This window comes from Pan troglodytes, chromosome 8 (assembly GCF_028858775.2).
Source record: "Pan troglodytes isolate AG18354 chromosome 8, NHGRI_mPanTro3-v2.0_pri, whole genome shotgun sequence".
NCBI classification, from domain to species: Eukaryota; Metazoa; Chordata; class Mammalia; order Primates; family Hominidae; genus Pan; species Pan troglodytes.
Genome location: NC_072406.2, coordinates 18,726,032 through 18,744,483, shown reverse-complemented (window position 1 = coordinate 18,744,483; position 18,452 = coordinate 18,726,032). Strand labels below are relative to the sequence as shown.

Below are 18,452 nucleotides of genomic sequence, written 5' to 3'. Positions count from 1 at the left end.
CCTGGTGAGGTCCCCTGATGGAGATGAGACCCTTATCAGTCTCCCCTGAACGAGTCCTTACAAGAACTCTGCTACGGGGAACTAAAAGGAAGGGACCACGTCTATCCCCTCATTCCTCAAAGTGCACAAGGGGGAAACAAGAGACACTCCTGCAGTCGCAAAGTGAGAACTGCGTGTCTGCCACTCCTCCCCTATGCTTTCATTTGCCTGGCTTCTTTTTTTAATCTTCTTTATTGAAAACAACTTACAAAACAAGTCACAGAAAGTGAAACTGAGTGTTTCAGGTTTTGCTGCAAAGAATGTTGTTGCTCTTCTCCCTGAGCACACAGCTGGGCTATACTTCCCAGTCCTGCGTGCAGGTGGATGTCACCTTACCGCTGGGTGCCAGCCAATGCAATGGGAGCAGCAGCAGCACACGCCTCTTCCAGACCTGCCCTCCACTCTTCTCCTCTTCCCCTTAACTGGGAAGCTGATTCCCAGGACATCCTTAGAAGCCAGGTGTTCAAAATAGAAGAGCCTCCAGCAGCCTCAATCCTCGGACTACTGCTTTAAAAAGAACCCTCCCTCCCCACACCTACACACACAAACTCCAACCACCACCATGACCTGTAGCCTCCTTAGATTGTTATGGGATTGAAAAATAAACTTCTATTGTGAGGCCATTACATGTCTGGATCTATTTGTCACTGCAGCAAAGCTTACCCTGACCATTCAGGATCATTTGAAATGGATACCAAATAATTTCCTTTCTTCCTCTACCTTTACTAATCAGAATTCATACCAAAAAGTCCTTTAAAACTTTTAGGTTACAGACCTAAATGGACAAGATGAAGACAATAAGTACCTAGAATTCCTGGAAGTAAATATTATTATTAAATAATTGCTTTTTCAAAAAAAAATCAAGTTGACTCGCTAGTACAAGGTACCTGACTGGAGAAACTGCTATAATACCATACCCAACTTTAACAAAGATCCACAGAGGGCAGTTTTGCTAATCTGGACAATTTTGGAGTCAGCTAACCGCCCTGGTCAGTTTCCCACATGCCTCTTACTTTCAGCGTGCTCTGTGAAGACCAGCAAGTGGGCACTCGTCCTCTGGCATCTCCTGTGGAGATGGCCCAGGGGCCCTGCGCAATGTAGCCCATTATCACATGACTCAGGCACTTGACAGGTCCAATGGCAGCCTGTGAAACGGGAATGGCCCAATTTCAACAGTTAACTGTGTTATCTGTCAACTCCAGCACCATAAAAGTATTCAGTCAAGCCAGGAAGCACTTCGCAGGAATAAAACCGCCCTGTACATCTGAGATACTTGTAACAATTCTTTGTGTAAGTGTGCATTTAACATGTGTCTTATACGAATTATTGTTTTTAATTGCATTGTATTACATATTATATTAATAACAATTATTTGTATAAGTCTGTATTTAATACGTCTTCCATCCCAGACTAAAAGCTCTCTGCTCTAGTGGGAAGGAGTAGAGAGGTACTCACACCCAGCATGTAACACACATTGCTTCATAAACAATTCCTGATTAAACGAACAAATGTGCAGCTGCAGCACTTCTTCTAAAGTGTGGGCTGTCTTCCTTGGCTTTGAAGCTCTCAACTCTCCCAGAGCTCCTAAGTGCTTTACAGCTTTTGCAGTTCTTTCCTATATTCTCGTCTGACCCTCAAAGCAATCCTACAATTGTGCCATGATTAAGCTGGGGATCAGAGAGGACTCGCCTGAAGTCACCTTGTAGCTCATGAGTGATGGTGCCAACACAAGAACCCGGGTCTCCTGACTCCCCTAGTCCAGTGCACTTCCTACTGTGACATTCTTCACTCTGTATCTAGACACCTTGAAAGCAGCTTCTGAAAACCTCAAGTTTAATTTCCATATTACATTTTTTTAAAATCATTGTGAAATGTCAGAACCAAAGAAATTCAGAAGTATTTGGAAAACATAACTATAAGGAAAATACCACTAAATGCTGTAGACCCGAAATGGAAAAACTTCAAAATATTGTGTCCCCATTAGCTCTAAAAGAAACGAATGCAGAAAGCAAGCAAAATAGAGCTCCAGCTCCTTTCCCAGGTATTCACTGACGCAGAGCCAGGCTACCACAGCCTGCTTCTCCGGAAATCCAAAAGTTCCCAGGCAGTAAGCTCAATCTCCCCGGGATCCTCTCACATCTGAGACACCTGTGACTCCCTTGGAGACAGCACTTGTGTATGACAGCCAACAAGGATGGGCTGGGCTTTCCATTCTATGTTTTTCCTAAAGAAAGGAAGGAATGTTTGAAAAACAAGAGAAAGATCACTACTTATGGTCTAGAATATAATTTTATATATTTGAAAGGCTTTTTCTACAGTCAATTCATTCCACAACTACTTTTACGTATCTGCTATGTCCCAAATTCATTTTAAACTCCATGAGAGCTTTGTCTTATGGTATCCTTGGTGTTAAATGCTATTTTAGACATTAGTGATACAAAAGTGAATAAGCCTACCCATAAGGCAGCTACCAAAACAAACACAAGTTACTAAAGATAAAGTAATATAACAACTACATAAATGCATGCATGAAGTGTTATGATAGTAAAGAAACATAAATAGAGTTAGGCAAGTTGAAAAAGGCTTCACGAAGAGTTGAGTCTTGAAAGAATCATGGGATTCAGTAAGGCGGAAGGAAACAATGTGTGCAAAAATACAGAGGCATTAACAATGCACTAGAGTGGCAGGAAAGCTGGGCTTCATCACAACAAGAGGTTCCCTGATGAGGAATGACAGGAGACAAGGCTGGAAAAGGAATTTGGAGCCACAGACTACAAAGGTCCTTACACATAATGATAAAGAAATTGGGCTTCAAAAAAAGAAATTGGACTTTATCAGGTAGGGGCTTCAAGGTATCATCCAATTTTGTTTGTTTGTTTGTTTTTTGTTTTCAGACGGAGTCTCACTCTGTCTGTGGTCCAGGCTGGGGTACAATGGCACAGTCTCGGCTCATTGCAACCTCCGCCTCCCAGGTTCAAGTGATTCTCCTGCCTCAGTCTTCCGAGTAGCTGGGACTACAGGTGCACACCGCCACAGCCAGCTAATTTTTTGTATTTTAGTAGAGATAGGATTTCACCGTGTTGCCCAGGCTGGTCTAGAACTCCTGAGCTCAGGCAATACACCTGCCTCGGCCTCCCAAAGTGGTAGGATTACAGGCGTCAGCCACCGCGCCCGGCCTCATCCAATTTTTAAAGCAGGGTCATTACACAATCAAATTTACACTTTAGGGCAGTGACTCGGCAGAGAGGATAGAAGGTGGAGAGACATGGAGATTGTCAGGAAAACAACTCAGAAAGCCACCATATCAACCTATGTGAGAATCGGCAAAGGCCTGAGAGTAGCAGACCCTGCAGGTGCATAAGAACATGGCTTTGTTTGACAAGACAGAAAGATAAAAGATAAAGAGCAACAAGGATAACTGGCATTTCTAGTAGAACATTCAAAGAGATGTTAATGTCATTAACCATGTTAAGGAATAAAAGAGAAACAGTGTTTGTGTTTTAATCACTTTTTCCCCCGGAGTGAGAGGGAGGCTGAAAGTCCTAGTTTTAAAAATAATTTCTGGCTTTAAGTTATCTGTGGAATACCATGTTTATGCTCCAGGAGGTCCTCTGAAATCTGAGACTGGTCTTCAAAAGGCATGTGAATGACAGTTACAGATATAAGATTTGAGATGCTTTCTAAAAGTAGGTAATTTCACAGCCAGAAAGGCAAAGATGGAATCCAAATTCAGTTTCCAAATAAAATCAGCCTAGGAGGGATAGAGGAATGAGATAAGCAGCAAAAAGATGATGTCAACAAACCCAAAATTAGAATTCTAAATCTAATACCAATAGTGGTGTCTACACACACTCACAAATCACGAAACCTGTCAAATGATCAGTGTACCAATGGGCATGCTGAACAGCATACCCATGAAAAACAGGAGGAAAAGGAAAGACAGCCAAGGAGCAAGTCGGTGCCAATGACAACTACATGTGACGTGACTGTAAAGGCCAGACCACAACCTCCAAAAGTCTGCACAAAAGAAATGAGCAGCCCAACCGGAAAACAGCAAGACCCAGGAAACAGCTCCATCCATTAGCTTACTGTTCAGATCCCGCCCCTCCAGACCAAGCTTTTGCCTCAGAAAATCACAGGAGCTGCGGGACAGATTCACATACATTATCATTTAGTTATCCAAAGGGGGATACAGAGCAAAGAAGGTTCATAGAGAAGACACAAGAGGCAGAATTGAATGTGCAACACCAATGAAGTAACCAATTATCCTGGGTTCAAATATTCCAACCTGGCCAGGCACGGTGGCTCACGCCTGTAATCCCAGCATTTGGGAGGCCGAGCTGGGTGAATTACTTGAGGCCAGGAGTTTAAAGACCAGCCTGGCCAACATGGTGAAACCCCGTCTCTACTAAAAATACAAAAAAATCAGCCGAGCATGGTGGCGCACGCCTGTAATCCCAGCTACTCGGGAGGCTGAGGCAGGAGAATCGCTTGAACCCGGGAGGGGGAGGTTGCAGTAAGCCGAGATCGTGCCACTGCACTCCACCCTGAGCAACAGAGCGAGACTCTGTCTCAAAATATATATATATATATTCCAACCTATTGTGAACCCGTGTGTCCCAATTATGTTTAAAAAACAGGGAAACTAGAGACATAATTCAAGGAAGATAGTCATCTGAAACTGGGAGAGGGGCGGGGGTAAAAGCAAAAAGCATGAAGCTACCAGATGCCTCAACTTCCAATTTGCACTAACTTCAACGGCAGCAGAACACTGCTTGGCACGCCCTACACTTTTGTGCATTTCAAACAACTTTTGTGCCTTCCTTTTTTTCTTTTTCTGGAGTGACAAGGCACGACAGAACAATAACCTGAGCAAAGCTGGTACTTGGACTAGTTCTGTCTCCAGAGGCTATCCACATCACTGTTACCTTAACCAAACTCAATCTGCTCATGAGTAAAACGGACTTATCTTCATGGGCCCATTCCAGAAGTCTTTTCATTTATCTCCGCTCATTTTACCACAGGGGCAGACGCTGGCGAACACTCAACACATGCTACCATCCTGCCTTCCAGAAGACTTTATTACCTATAATTCTGTAAGAAAGTCACTGACTTGGTTAGGCCTCCACTTCCCCACCTGTAAAACCCTACTGATGCCTCATAGGGTTGTCTTCGGACCACAGAGTGCAATAACAAATGTAAACGGCACTCGTTTTTAGGCCTGGCAAATAGGAGCTACTCCCATTCTACTCCCTAAAGGAATCGAAAACATGGAGAGGTTAAGTGACTGGCACCTAATCAGATCGGGTAAGGAACCCAACACCTACTGATCTCTTCCATCACCCACAGCCTGCCCAGCTCTCGCCGTGCCCTCCACCAGCGCCAGGCCTCCCACATCGCCTTAGGCTTCCCATGCTCAGAGGAGGGGCAGAGAAGCTACCGATGACACAGGGGCAGAGGGCAGCGAAAAATGACTTGCCCAAGGTCAAAACGTCAGAGTAGACGGGAAAGCCTGGCCTGCTAGCAGCCGAGGCCACGTCCCCGCGCTTGCCCCTCCAGCCCCGAGGACCCACACGCTGCGCCTTCCTGGCCTCGGGGGGGCAGCGCGGGGGCCGCTCCCGACCGAGTTCAGTTAGCGCCCTGGCCTCCCCCGCGCACCCCCGCCGCACCCTCCACCTGCCCACGGCCCGGGCGGCCGAGCCCCCACGCCCGCGCTTGCCCGAGCCCAGCCTCGCGCCCCCGGGGCCCCCGCTGCCCCACCCCGGGCCCGGACCCCCCGCGCAGGACCCCGGAGTTTAAGTTTTCCACACGGCGGAGCCCCTCCCACACTCCCTGCCACGTCTGCGGCCTCACGCACTGTGGCGCTCCGGACCCGGACCCCGCTGCCGCCGCCGCCGGGCCCGCGCCGCCGGCCGCCCAGCCCAGCGTCCCCCGGCAGCGAGCTCCTCCTCTGGCCGGGACCTGGAGCCCGAGACGCCCGCCGACTTCCTCCGCGAGCTCCGCCCCGCCGCAGCCCCGGGAAGCGCCCGCCGCCGGAGCCGGACAGACGGCCCCCATGACCAATCGGAACGCGAGACAGGAGGGGGCGTGCTGACGGACGGCCACTAACGCCAATCGAAATGCGCAATCGGTGGGGGCGCGGCCACAGCTACCGGGCCACGCCCCATCCGCGCTTCCGCTCGGGCCGGGGCGGAGCGGGAAACTTTCCCAGAGTTCCTTCGAGCTCCCCGAGTCCCCGCGGAGCGGCAGCTGTCGAGGGGCGGGGACGGGGGCGGGGACGGGGGCGGAGCCCAGGAACGCCGGCCCCCAGGGGCTGGAGGCTGGGGCGGCCCTGAGGACGCGTGCGGGGCAGGTCACGCTTGGGCCTGGCTGCCTCAGGAGCCACCCTGCACGGCGCCGGGCGAGGCTGTGCGCGCCCTCCTGGACCCTCCACTTTGGGGCTTTGCGGTGTAGCGGCGCGCCCCACTCCCTCTCATGTTCAGTCCCGAATCACGTACGGGCCGCTGCAGCTCCAGGACGGCGGACGCCAGCGCTCTCGGATCCCCAGGCCCCTCCGTGCTCATCCCGGACCGCTCCGTCCCTGAGGAAAAACCGCCCCGTGCCCGGGACCGCGGCTTCTCCCACGCGGGGCAGGCCGGGGTTGTGAGGGGGCAGCCCGCCTGCGGACTAGGCCGGGGGTGTGAGGAGGCGGCTCTGCCGGGGACAAAGCCGGGGGCGTGAGGGGCGGTTCTGCCGGGTTCGGGGCGCGCGGGGCAGGTTGCGTGAAGAGGCGGAAAGTCCCACTCGCCCTCGGCTTCTCCCTGCCCGGCCGCCGGTGTCCCGCCCGCCGCCGCCCCGCGCAGCCCGGCCCGACCCGCGGCGATGGCCCAGCTCGGGGACCCGCGGCGCCTCTGCAGGCTGGTGCAGGAGGGCCGGCTGCGCGCCCTGAAGGAGGAGCTGCAGGCGGCTGGGGGCTCCCCGGGGCCGGCCGGGGATACCCTCCTGCACTGCGCCGCGCGCCACGGGCATCGGGACGTGCTGGCCTATCTGGCCGAGGCCTGGGGCATGGACATCGAGGCCACCAACCGAGACTACAAGCGGCCTCTGCACGAGGCGGCCTCCATGGGCCACCGAGACTGCGTGCGCTACCTGCTGGGCCGGGGGGCAGCGGTCGACTGCCTGAAGAAGGCCGACTGGTAGGTGTGGAGCGGAAAGACACCCCGCCTCCCCTCTACTCGCAGAGTCGTAGCGAGTTCCCTGTGCTTCTCCGTCCCCTTGGACACCATAGCTGTTCTCAGCTCCTAGTTCTCACCCCAGGCCTGCTCAGCGGCAGGGACCTCCTGCCCAACTTTCCCTTATAACGCAGATGACCTGCAGAGTCCCTCGTTCCTGCCCTTGTGGGTTAACTGGTCGGGGCAGTCACCTCCCTTTCTAGAGCACGGAATAGTGTAGAATATAACCAAAGAGAATGTTACCAAACAATGAAGTGTGTGCACTATACAGATAGCTTCCGGATGCGATGTTCTGGGGACATTTAGCTAAGTTACTTCTGCACCAATGCATTGTTTCAATTGACATTGCTCCAATCAATATCCAGAATTGCTGAGTTATACACGCGCTTGTGTGTGTAGAGCACAGTGCAGTTGTATCACATACGTGCAGCCTTGCATAACCACCACAGTCAGAGATACTCTGCTCCACCATCACACAAGCCAATTGCATTTCGTTTGTTAGATTGACACTGATTTTAGTACTCACTAGGTCAGGTTCGTCAGAGGGCGTGAACATCTTTAGGAACATAGGGAAGTACATCTTCCCCACTGGGGCAGGGGAATAGACTTCGTTATGTGTTGAGGGTTGTCTGTGGGTTTCCTTAGCTCTGCTCCAATTCACTGCTATCCTGTGAACTAGCTTATAAGCTGCTTTGTCTCCCAGGCACCCTCTCCTCTAGGTACACGTTCGTTACAATCATTTTCCCCTTATTATTTCTCCCAGGGTCCTCACAGAAGGCACAGAGGTTGCCGGTCAAAGCTGTTTTCCTGCCTGCCAGACCCCTGAATCCTCTAGGTTTTCCATCTGTGCCAAGGATGTGTGTGTTTTGAAGACCTGGCCCCTGGCTTCTAATGTCTCAGCTGCCTCCATCTGACAACTTCTCCTGGTTGGCCTTAGGACTCCTCTGATGATGGCCTGCACAAGGAAGAACCTGGGGGTGATCCAGGAGCTGGTGGAACATGGCGCCAATCCGCTCCTGAAGAACAAAGATGGCTGGAACAGTTTCCACATTGCCAGTCGAGAAGGCGACCCTCTGATCCTCCAGTACCTGCTCACTGTTTGCCCAGGTGCCTGGAAGACAGAGAGCAAAATTAGAAGGACTCCTCTGCATACTGCAGGTACAGCCTACAGCTCTGCAGGTGAGCAGTACACACATGTGGCTGCTTCACCCAGCACTGCCCAACCGCATCTTGTTCAGGTCACCTTCAGGGGAAAGGAGGATTTTGGAAAACAGAAGGCAGAGAATAAGAACATCTGGGCGGGGGAGGGGGTGGGGGCAGGGGCGCGGGTGCAGTGGCTCACGCCTGTAATCCCAGCACTTTGGGAGGCCGGAGGCGGGTGGATCACCTGAGGTCAGGAGTTCAAGACCAGCCTGGCCAACATGGTGAAACGCCGTCTCTACTAAAAATACAAAAAATTAGCCGGGCGTGGTGGCGGCTGCCTGTAATCCCAGCTACTGGGGAGCTCCAGAGTCTGAGGCAGGAGAATGGCTTGAACCCAGGAGGCAGAGGTTGTACTAAGCCAAGATTGCCCTACATTACACTACAGCCTGGGCAACAAGAGCAAAACTCCATCTCAAAAAAAAAAAAAAAAAAAAGCATCTAGGGGCCTTTTGGCATATAATCAATTTCTAAAGTTAACATAACTTGGCTAGCATGCTGTGGTATTAGTTTATTTTTCGTGTGTATCTGTGTTATCCTCCCTAGAGTATTTGCCCATGAGCTGGTTCTGTAGCACATATCTTTGACCTTGGGCAAGGAAATTAGTCTCTCTCTTGAGCAAGTTTCCTCATCAACCAAATAATAATGTCAGTGATGGTATGTCTCAGGGTTGTTGTAGAGTTTAAAGAGCATGATGTATGTAAATCCTTTAGACAATGCTTGGCACATAGCACAAAATAACTGGTTAGTGCTATTTTCTTTATCATGTTTACATTGTTACTCTTAAAGGCAGGAGGGAAATATATATCCTCATAGCCTTAGTAACACCTACCATAGTGCTATACTTTTAAATAAATATAGATACTCATAATTAAATACCTTGGCCCAATAACATCTAATGTAAATTTGGGTTACAGTTTTTATTATTTGGAGTAGTGATTCTTAACTCTGAATTATCTATTTGTAGATTATTTTAGTAAAAAGTTTCAATTTGCTCATTTGTTTGAAGAAAGTAAAAAGAAAACAATTAGTAAAAAGTAAAATTACTGTAATTTCAGAAGTTAGATATTAAGGAGCTCAAGAGTCTAGATTAAGAAATTCAGAAAATAACTTGTAGCTTTCTAGGTAGTACATTGATTAGGATAGAGGGCTTTTAGTTTCTCTAAAAATCATCACTTGTGATGTTTTATAGTGTTGCTTTTTGTCTTTTGTTTTTTTTGAGACAGAGTCTTGCTCTGTCACCCAGGCTGGAATACAGTGGCACGATCTCAGCTCACTGCAACCTCTGCCTCGCAGGTTCAAGCAATTCACGTGCCTCAGTCTCCCGAGAAGCTGGGATTACTGGCGCATGCCACCATGCCCAGCTAATTTTCATATTTTTAGTAGAGATGGGGTTTCCCCTTGTTGGCCAGGCTGGTCTTGAACTCCTGACCTGAAGTGATCCACCCACCTTGGCCTCCCAAAGTGCTGGGATTACAGGCATGAGTCACAGTTGGCAATTAGGGACCAAGGAATCATTTCTAAAACTTCGCAACTAAGTAGAAAACTTTTTTTTAGCTCATGAATCATTTGACCAGTTTCTCTCCTGGAGAAACAATCAGCACTCCATCATTCACCCAAAATAGTGGAAGACAAATAGTCATAACCTTTGAGTATAGTTACTTTTAGTAGGGGAATTAAATCCAGGCTATTTTGCCATGGATTACTGTTACAATATTTTGCATTTCCTGGGCAAAAATGGACTAGTCTTGGGGATCCACAGCACAGAAGTGTAACTTTAGGATTGAAAGTTTCCCATGAAAGTGCACGTGAAGATAAGATAATCAAGTGTTGGCTGTGTACATATAAAGCGAAAACATTATTGTTTACCGCTTTATCCAGTTAAATATTTATTCGTGTAGGGCGGTAACTTTGTACCCAATTTAATGACTCCTTCTTGTAAGCTATCACTAATAGAACGGGGCAGAGAGCAAAGCCAGGAGGCAGGAAGCATTTTATGTGTGCACTAAAAAGCTCTAATTCTCAGCTTTCTTTCTCCTCCCAGCAATGCATGGCCATTTGGAGGCAGTCAAGGTGCTTCTTAAGAGGTAAGAACAATACAGCAAGTCAGGGAAAATATTTGCTAACTATGACAAAGAGTTGATATCAGTGCTACATAAAGAGCTCAGACACATTTTTAAGAAAAAAATTAGGCTTTCAAAAGAAAAATGAACAAAAGACATAGCAGATAAAGAATATGAAACAAAAATAACAAATATCTGGGGAAAATGTTTTCAGTGGCAAAATCATCCATTTCTCTGTTTTTTTCAACAAGCATTTATACATTCATTTAGTGCTCGGTGGCTCATGCCTGTAATCCCAGCACTTTGGGAGGCCGAGGCGGGCGGATCACAAGGTCAGGAGATCGAGACCATCCTGGCTAACACAGTGAAACCCTGTCTCTACTAAAAATTCGAAAAAAATCAGCCGGGCGTGGTGGTGGGCGCCTGTAGTCCCAGCTACTCAGGAAGCTGAGGCAGGAGAATGGCGTGAACCCGAGAGGCGGAGCTTGCAGTGAGCCGAGATCGCGCCACTGCACTCCAGCCTGGGCAACAGAGCAAGACTCTGTCTCAAAAAAAAAAAAAAAAAAAAAAAAAAAAAAGCCCTGTACCAGGTGCAAGGGCCACAACAGAAAGAAGACACATGTAGTTTCTACCCTCCTGGAACTCACAAACTGGCAGGAAAGACAGACCATGAAGGAGTCCCGAAAGTCTGTTGTGCATTACAAGGACTTGCAGGATCCCTACAGAACAAATAATGGGAAGACCCAATTTGGCTTAAGAGTAAAGAATCTCAGCGCCAGTGTTTAAGCTGTGACCTGAAGGAGAAAAAGAAATTAGCTGAAAGCGGGAGGCAAGGGAGCATTCCAGACAGCAATAACAGCACCCACGGATGCTCCGAACCAGGAAAAACTGTGGTACATTTAAGAAAACAAAAGACGCCTAGAATATGCTGAGCCTGAACAGTGAAGGGGTGGGAGAATGAATGCTATCAGCCACATTGAGGATTTTCCTTTTTTTTTTTTTTTTTAGTTTTTGAGATGGAGTTTTGCTTTTGTCACCCGGGCTGGACTGCAATGGTGCAATCTCAGCTCACTGCAACCTCCACCTCCCAGGCTCAAGCGATTCTCCTGCCTCAACCTCCTAAGTAGCTGGGATTGCAGGTGCATGCCACCACACCTGGCTAATTTTTTATATTTTTGGTAGAGACGGGGTTTCACCACGTTGGCCAGGCTGGTCTTGAACTCCTGACCTCAGGTGATCCACCCACCTCGGCCTCCCAAAGTGCTGGGATTACAGTCATGAGCCGCTGTGCCCAGCTCAGACACAGATGTCTTAAATATTTTGGCTGTGGAATTGAAGGATGGGGGTAATCAATTGATTATGAAGGATGCGGGAAAGGCAGTGGCAAGGGGTGGCTTCCAGGTCTCTGGTGCAGGAAGCTGAAGAGACCAAGTGCTGTCAAATGGGATGGAGAAGGTTAGAGGAGCAGCGGGTCTGCTAGGGAGGACCATCACGCTCCTGCAGGCTTAGTGCTCAGTTCGGACACTGAGATGGGGGAGAATAGAGAGAGCTCCACACTCACAGGTCATTTGCACACATGCAGTTCACCTGCAGGTGATCAGGTGTCAACTGTCCCCTGGGTTTGAGGTGGTGAATTTTCTCAGCTCTTACTTGGGGTTTTGGCTCTAGGTGCCAATATGAACCAGACTACAGAGACAACTGTGGCGTCACCGCCTTGATGGACGCAATCCAGTGTGGTCACATCGACGTCGCTAGGCTGCTCCTCGATGAACATGGGGTATAAAAATGGTTGTGTTTTTATTCTTTTGGTTCTTTCTGTAAATTTTAGGTCACAGGTTAAGCAGAGCACATTGTTACTCAGATCCCAGGTTCCATTCCCCAGCCCCTCCAAACTCTCTCTCTGGAACTTGGTGACCTCTTTAAGCACCAGTGTTCCCATCTGTAAAATGGAGAGAAATGTAGTTTCTTCGGAAAGTTTTACAAGGATTAAATAATATAATGTACATAAAGCAGTTAGCAAAATATTCAGTAAATGGTAGCTGTTTTATAGCAATAACAACAACAAACTGTCTCTGCTGATAGTGCTTTTGGCACCAGAGCCTGGAACATTGAATCATAACCATCTTTTTGATTAGAGAGCCCTTTTTTGAGAGCAGGGCGTGATGGCTCATGCCTGTAATCCCAGCACTTTGGGAGGCCAAAGCGGGTGGGTCACCTAAGGTCAGGAATTTGAGACCAGCCTAGCCAACATGTTAAAACCCATCTCTACTAAAAATATAAAAATTAGCCAGGTGTGGTGGCACACACCTGAGGCTGAAGCAAGAGACTCGCTTGAACCAAGGAGATGGAGGTTGCAGTGAGCCAAGATTGCGCCACTGCACTCCACCCTGAGCAACAGAGTGAGACTTCGTCTCAAAAAAAAAGAATCCTTTGAGAATCAGACAAAAGCCACATATCCTCTGCCCAGAGAGTTGTGCGTAAACAGCTCAGTTTTGCTGAAGTGCCAGCAGATGCCCAGATCTAAGTTGCCCTGTTTCTTATCTTTGACCTTTGCTCCTTTCTCTCCTCTGCCCACTAGGCTTGCCTTTCAGCAGAAGACAGCCTGGGTGCCCAGGCTCTGCACAGGGCAGCCGTCACAGGGCAGGACGAAGCCATCCGATTCTTGGTCTCTGAACTTGGCGTCGATGTAGATGTGAGAGCCACATCAACCCACCTCACAGCACTTCATTATGCAGCTAAGGTTTGTTACTTCTTATAACGTTGTCCCAGCTTCCCCGAGGCTTGCCTTACTTCTTTGATCAGTAGCTCTGTAGCCTGGTTTCTTTGACCCCATCTCTATGGAAGAAATTGCCCATGATATTCTTCTGAAATGGTCAGGATTCTGAAGCGCTTTATCTCTTTAAATAGAAACCTGACTTGAATTTGTTTCTAGACAAAACTTTAAAAAAAAGCCTTTTACTCCATAAAGTGCCTCCCCCTCACACACAGGTTTTTGTTTTCAGGAATAACGTTATTTGAAGCTATAAATACCCATTGTATGAAATTCCTGGCTCTCTGTTCTTATACTGGATTTCAGAAGTTAAGAACTCTTCAGCCAGGGCAAGAGAATTGCATTTACTAGGCTCTCTGGGGTATATTGAAGATAAGCAAACATTTTCACTGGAAAAGTAGCTGTTTTAAATGCTAGGAGCGTTTTGCATATTATCCTTAACATTATCTATTGGCTCTATGCTTTTACTTATTTTTTGTTTGTTTGTTTGTTTTTGTTTTTGTTTTGAGATAGAGTCTTGCTTTCTTGCCCAGGCTGGATTACAAGTGCGTGCCACCATGCCTGGCTAATTTTTGTATTCTTAGTAGAGACGGGGTTTCACCACATTGGCCAGGCTGGTCTCGAACTTTTGACCTTGTGATCCACCCACCTCGGCCTCCCAAAGTGCTGGGATTACAGGCGTGAGCCACCATGCCCGGCCTACTTGTTTTTCTGATCAATTACATTTTCCTGCCTGATGTCCTGCTTTTGAGCAGCTGGGTAGATACACATGATGTGCTCTGTGGCCGCAGGGTCCTCCCATAGGAAGAGTGAACCTGGAACCTTAACTGTAGTCTCATCACATAGTAGCAGACTAACTGGCTAGACAAAGAGTGTATAAATTATTTTATAGGCCAGGCGCAGTGGCTCACTCCTGTAATCCGAGCACTTTGGGAGGCCAAGGCGGGCGGATCACGGGGTCAAGAGATCGAGACCAGCCAGGCGCAGTGGCTCACGCCTATAATCCCAGCACTTTGGGAGGCTGAGGCAGGTGGATCATGAGGTCAGGAGATCGAGACCATCCTGGCTAACACGGTGAAACCCCGTCTCTACTAAAAATACAAAAAATTAGCCGGGCATGGTGGCAGGTGCCTGTAGTCCCAGCTACTAGGGAGACTGAGGCAGGAGAATGGTGTGAACCTGGGAGGAGGAGCTTGCAGTGAGCCGAGATTGCACCACCGCACTCCAGCCTGGACGACAGAGCGAGACTGTGTCTAAAAAAAAAAAAAAAAAAAAAAATCGAGACCATCCTGGCCAACATGGTGAAACCCTGTCTCTACTAAAAAATACAAAAAAATTAGCTGGGGGTGGTGACACATGCCACTAGTCCCAGCTACTCAGGAGGCTGAGGCAGAAGGATCGCTTGAACCCGGGAGGCGGAGGTTGCAGTGAGCCAAGATCATGCCACTGCACCCCAGCCAAGCAACAGAGTGAGACCACATCTCCAATATATTTATATATTTTTTTATAAATAATATTTTTATTTTATAAAATATTTATAATAATAATTCCTACTAGCTGTAATAGGAATTCCCATTTATGAGCGGTTATGATCTTTTCTAGTTTATCTCTCCCCTAAAGATTTCAACAAAGAGTATATTTGCTTGGGAAATTTTAGAGTTTTGGGTTCTGTATAAATCACAAGATTTGTACTGCTCACAATGATGGAAACTAACTGCATTGGGTCAGTAATTTGGCTCACAGAGTTGATCATCTATATTCTAATAATTAAATGTCACCAAAATATTTATTTAATGATTTATATTAGAATTGAGAATGATACAATATCTTACTTTAGATATGAAAATTTGGCTGGATGCAGTGGCTTACACCTGTAATCCCAACACTTTGGGAGGCTGAGGCGGGAGGATCCCTTGAGCCCAGGAGTTTGTGATCAGTCTGGACAACATAGTGAGACCTTGTCTCTACAAAAAAAAAAAAAAAAAAGAATAAATTAGGGAAAAAAAAGATATGAAAATTCACTTTTAGCAGTCGACTGTTTTAGAAAAGGTGCCTAATATATGTTAGAGTCTGTGTTTAAAGTGTGAAAGGAAAATAAAAACTTAAGACTCCCAACTCACTCTGCCAAAAGAAAAAAAATTAAGCTGAAAGCTGAGTCATGCAGAAAGCTGCCTTTCCTTTTGTTCCTAAGCAGATAGCTACAGATAAAGGGTTAAATATTTCCACAGGTAGCTACTTTATATTCACCTTATCTTATGTAAAGTGCCAATTTACCGAGTGGAAAGAGATATTTAATGTATCATTGCCTAATACCCCCTCCCTGCTCCTTTTATCCTGCAATGTGGATTCAGTAATGTGACCATACCCTCCTCCTTTTCACTCCAGCCCTCTTTTCCCCTTTAAATATTGAAGCCCTCAAAATCATCTTTGGAGAGAGACACAGACCTGTCTCTCAGGTATGTCCTTAACCTTGGCAAAATAAACTTCTAAATTGATTGAGACCTGTCTCAGATACTTTTTGGTTTGCAAAAGGTTTTCTTTTATCCTCATCACAGTGATAACAAATTTGTTTCAATTCAGGAAGGACATACAAGTACAATTCAGACTCTCTTATCCTTGGGAGCTGACATCAATTCTAAAGATGAAAAAAATCGATCAGGTACCGTTTAATTTTATATATGCCTTGGAAATTAGTAAACTGAGTATAACCAATACACTTTTATATTTAAAACATTGATTTTAATATTCTTCCTTTTTTTTTTTTTTTTTTTTTTTTTAGTGGTGGTGGTGTTGAGACAAGAGTTTCTCTCTGTTGCCCAGGCTGGAGTGCAGTGGCGCGCCATCTCAGCTCTCTGCAACATCCACCTCCTGGCTCAAGTGATTCTCGTGTCTCAGCCTCCCAAGTAGCTGGAATTACAGGCATGCACCACCATGCCTGGCTAATTTTTGTATTTTTAGTACAGATGGGGTTTCCCTATGTTGGCCAGGCTAGTCTTGAACTCCTGACCTCAAACAATCTACCTGCCTTGGCCTCCCAAAGTGCTGGGATTACAGGCATGAGCCACTGTGACCAGCCTTAATGTTATTCTTCTAATAGCTCAGCTACTTTTCCTTAAAATATCTTTTTCTCTGCAAAGCCTTCATATAATTGTTGTTATTATAACAGTGATGATGACTGCCACTCATTACAACTGCTGTTGTTAATCTTTGTTGTTATTTTAAACCATAACAATATATGCATCATAAAAGCAGTTTCTTTCTAATCCATGATGACACCTGCTAGCCAGGTATCGTATCAATTCTTCACAGGTCATCCATTTTGGAGTATATTTAGAAACTATATTCATTACGATTTTTTTTATTTAGAATATTCAGAAACATATTCTGAGAGCAAATTCTTTAGACTTGGACTTTAAAATAAACGCTCTAACATTCTGTGAGCCAAAGGCCATCTTGCAAGGGTTTAGTGGAATTTTTTTTTTTTTTTTTTGGAGACAAAGTCTCGCTCTGTCACCCAGTCTGGAGGGCAGTGGCACGATCTTGGCTCACTGCAACCTCCGCCTCCTGGGTTCAAGCGATTCTTCTGCCTCCCAAGTAGCTGGGACTATGGGTGCCCACCACCATGCCCACATAATTTTTGTATTTTTAGTAGAGACAGGGTTTCACCATGTTGGCCAGACTGTTATCAAACTCCTGACCTCAAGTGATCTGCCCACCTCGGCCTCCCAAAGTGCAGGGATTACAGGCATGAGCCACCGCGCCTGGCCTAGTGGGATCTTTCTGATGCTTCAAAGACTCGCAGGTACCTAACTACTCACTCTAGGGCTGGAAAGGGCAGCTGCTCTGCCCAGGAAGGGACACAGCTTCTCTGCTGGAGGGAAAGCAGCAGAACCACCAGTGCCCCTGAACTCAGCACACCAGGAACCTCAGTGCTGATTTCTGCACCCAGAGTGGGAAGCTTGTTCAACAGTGTTTTTTTGGCTACGTGATTATTTGTGGTGATATTTTTGCTTACAAAGCAAATTCAATAAGCCTTTTAGAAAGTTTTTTATACCATTTAAAGTGTGTTTCCAGAGCATTCAGGCGTATGAAGAAGATGTCTCCTTTATCTTGTTAACTTGCTCTGTTGCTTCTTGCTTTAGATAAGTTTATTTTTCTTTTTTTTTTTTTGAGACAGAGTCTTGCTCTGTCACCCAGGCTGACGTGCAGTGCTCACTGCAACCTCCACCTCCTGGGTTCAAGCGATTTTCCTGCCTCAGCCTCCCGAGTAGCTGGGATTACAGGCATGCACCACCACGCCCGGCTAATTTTTAAATTTTTATTAGAGATGGGGTTTCACCATGTTGGTCAGGCTAGTCTCACACTCTTGACCTCATGATCTGCCTACCTCAGCCTCCCAGAGTGCTGGGATTACAGGCATGAGCCACCACGCCCAGCCTAGATAAATTTCTTAAATCCTCTCTAACTGGTTTTGTTATCTTTAAAACTATTTTCAACCCAATCAGGTTAGAAACAAAAATATTTTGATCTAGTATAGGTGAGGTTGTGAAGATGGATTATGGAAGATATTGAAAGAATTGATATTTTTATTGGGCACTATCAACTCATGAGGTCAGTATTGCTCCAGGGATTGTGTTTTAAGTCCATGTGATTTTTGTCACCCCTCAGCCCTGCATCTGGCCTGTGCAGGTCAGCACTTGGCCTGTGCCAAGTTTCTCCTGCAGTCGGGACTGAAGGATTCTGAAGACATCACGGGCACCCTGGCTCAGCAGCTCCCAAGGAGAGCAGATGTCCTTCAGGGCTCTGGCCATAGCGCAATGACATAAGGATGTTTCCAAGAGGAGGCAATAAAGCGCATGGTAATTCATATCCTGCTTCTTAAGTCAGTCACAGATTCAGCGAAACCAGTTGGAAGCCAGTTTTCCATCTCCTCCACTTCCTCCCTTCCCTCATCCTGCATGTTCCACTCCTGCTGAGGAGTTCCCAGTGATCAGGGGGCTGAGTTCCCAGCTCCATGACAGGCACATTATGGAGTCCCAAGCACAGTCATAATCTTCCCGTAGTCCATATTTCACTGTTTGTACTCTTAAAGTAGAATAGATAACGTTTGCGCGATCAGGCTGTGGGATCCTTAGAGAAGCATGTGCCATGCATGAATATAATATAGTA

At 47.0% G+C, this 18,452-nt stretch overlaps 2 protein-coding genes across 12 annotated transcripts in view; one reads left to right on the top strand and one right to left on the bottom strand.

Annotated features, from left to right (window-relative positions):
* Positions 1-6,019, bottom strand: part of FBH1 (F-box DNA helicase 1) — a 47,588-nt gene extending 41,569 nt beyond the window's left edge. The window contains exons 1-2 of one of the 3 annotated variants that reach the window (XM_009457893.5): positions 5,897-6,013; positions 1,053-1,184 (exon numbers count right to left, since the gene is read on the bottom strand). In XM_009457893.5, the coding sequence (XP_009456168.4) occupies position 1,053 (1 nt within the window). In that variant the 5' untranslated portion in view covers positions 1,054-1,184; positions 5,897-6,013. Of the gene's footprint in view, positions 1-1,052; positions 1,185-5,896 lie in introns of all 3 variants that reach the window. The other 2 variants (XM_016962596.4, XM_016962598.4) reach the window with 2 other exon arrangements.
* A 309-nt stretch (positions 6,020-6,328) lies between these two features.
* The window catches only part of ANKRD16 (ankyrin repeat domain 16), a 29,196-nt gene continuing 17,072 nt past the window's right edge, over positions 6,329-18,452 (top strand). For 6 of the 9 annotated variants that reach the window (XR_008537659.2, XR_008537660.2, XR_010146779.1 and 3 more), the window contains exons 1-7: positions 6,330-7,214; positions 8,188-8,408; positions 10,495-10,537; positions 12,182-12,290; positions 13,092-13,253; positions 15,864-15,942; positions 17,952-18,142. Coding sequence is in view for 5 of the 9 variants with exons in the window: in XM_016962594.4 (XP_016818083.1) it covers positions 6,901-7,214; positions 8,188-8,408; positions 10,495-10,537; positions 12,182-12,290; positions 13,092-13,253; positions 15,864-15,942; positions 17,952-18,109 (1,086 nt within the window). In the remaining 4 variants the exon portion in view is untranslated. Of the gene's footprint in view, positions 7,215-8,187; positions 8,409-10,494; positions 10,538-12,181; positions 12,291-13,091; positions 13,254-15,863; positions 15,943-17,951; positions 18,151-18,452 lie in introns of those variants that run through there. The other 3 variants (XM_507639.9, XM_001145289.8, XM_054660676.2) reach the window with 3 other exon arrangements.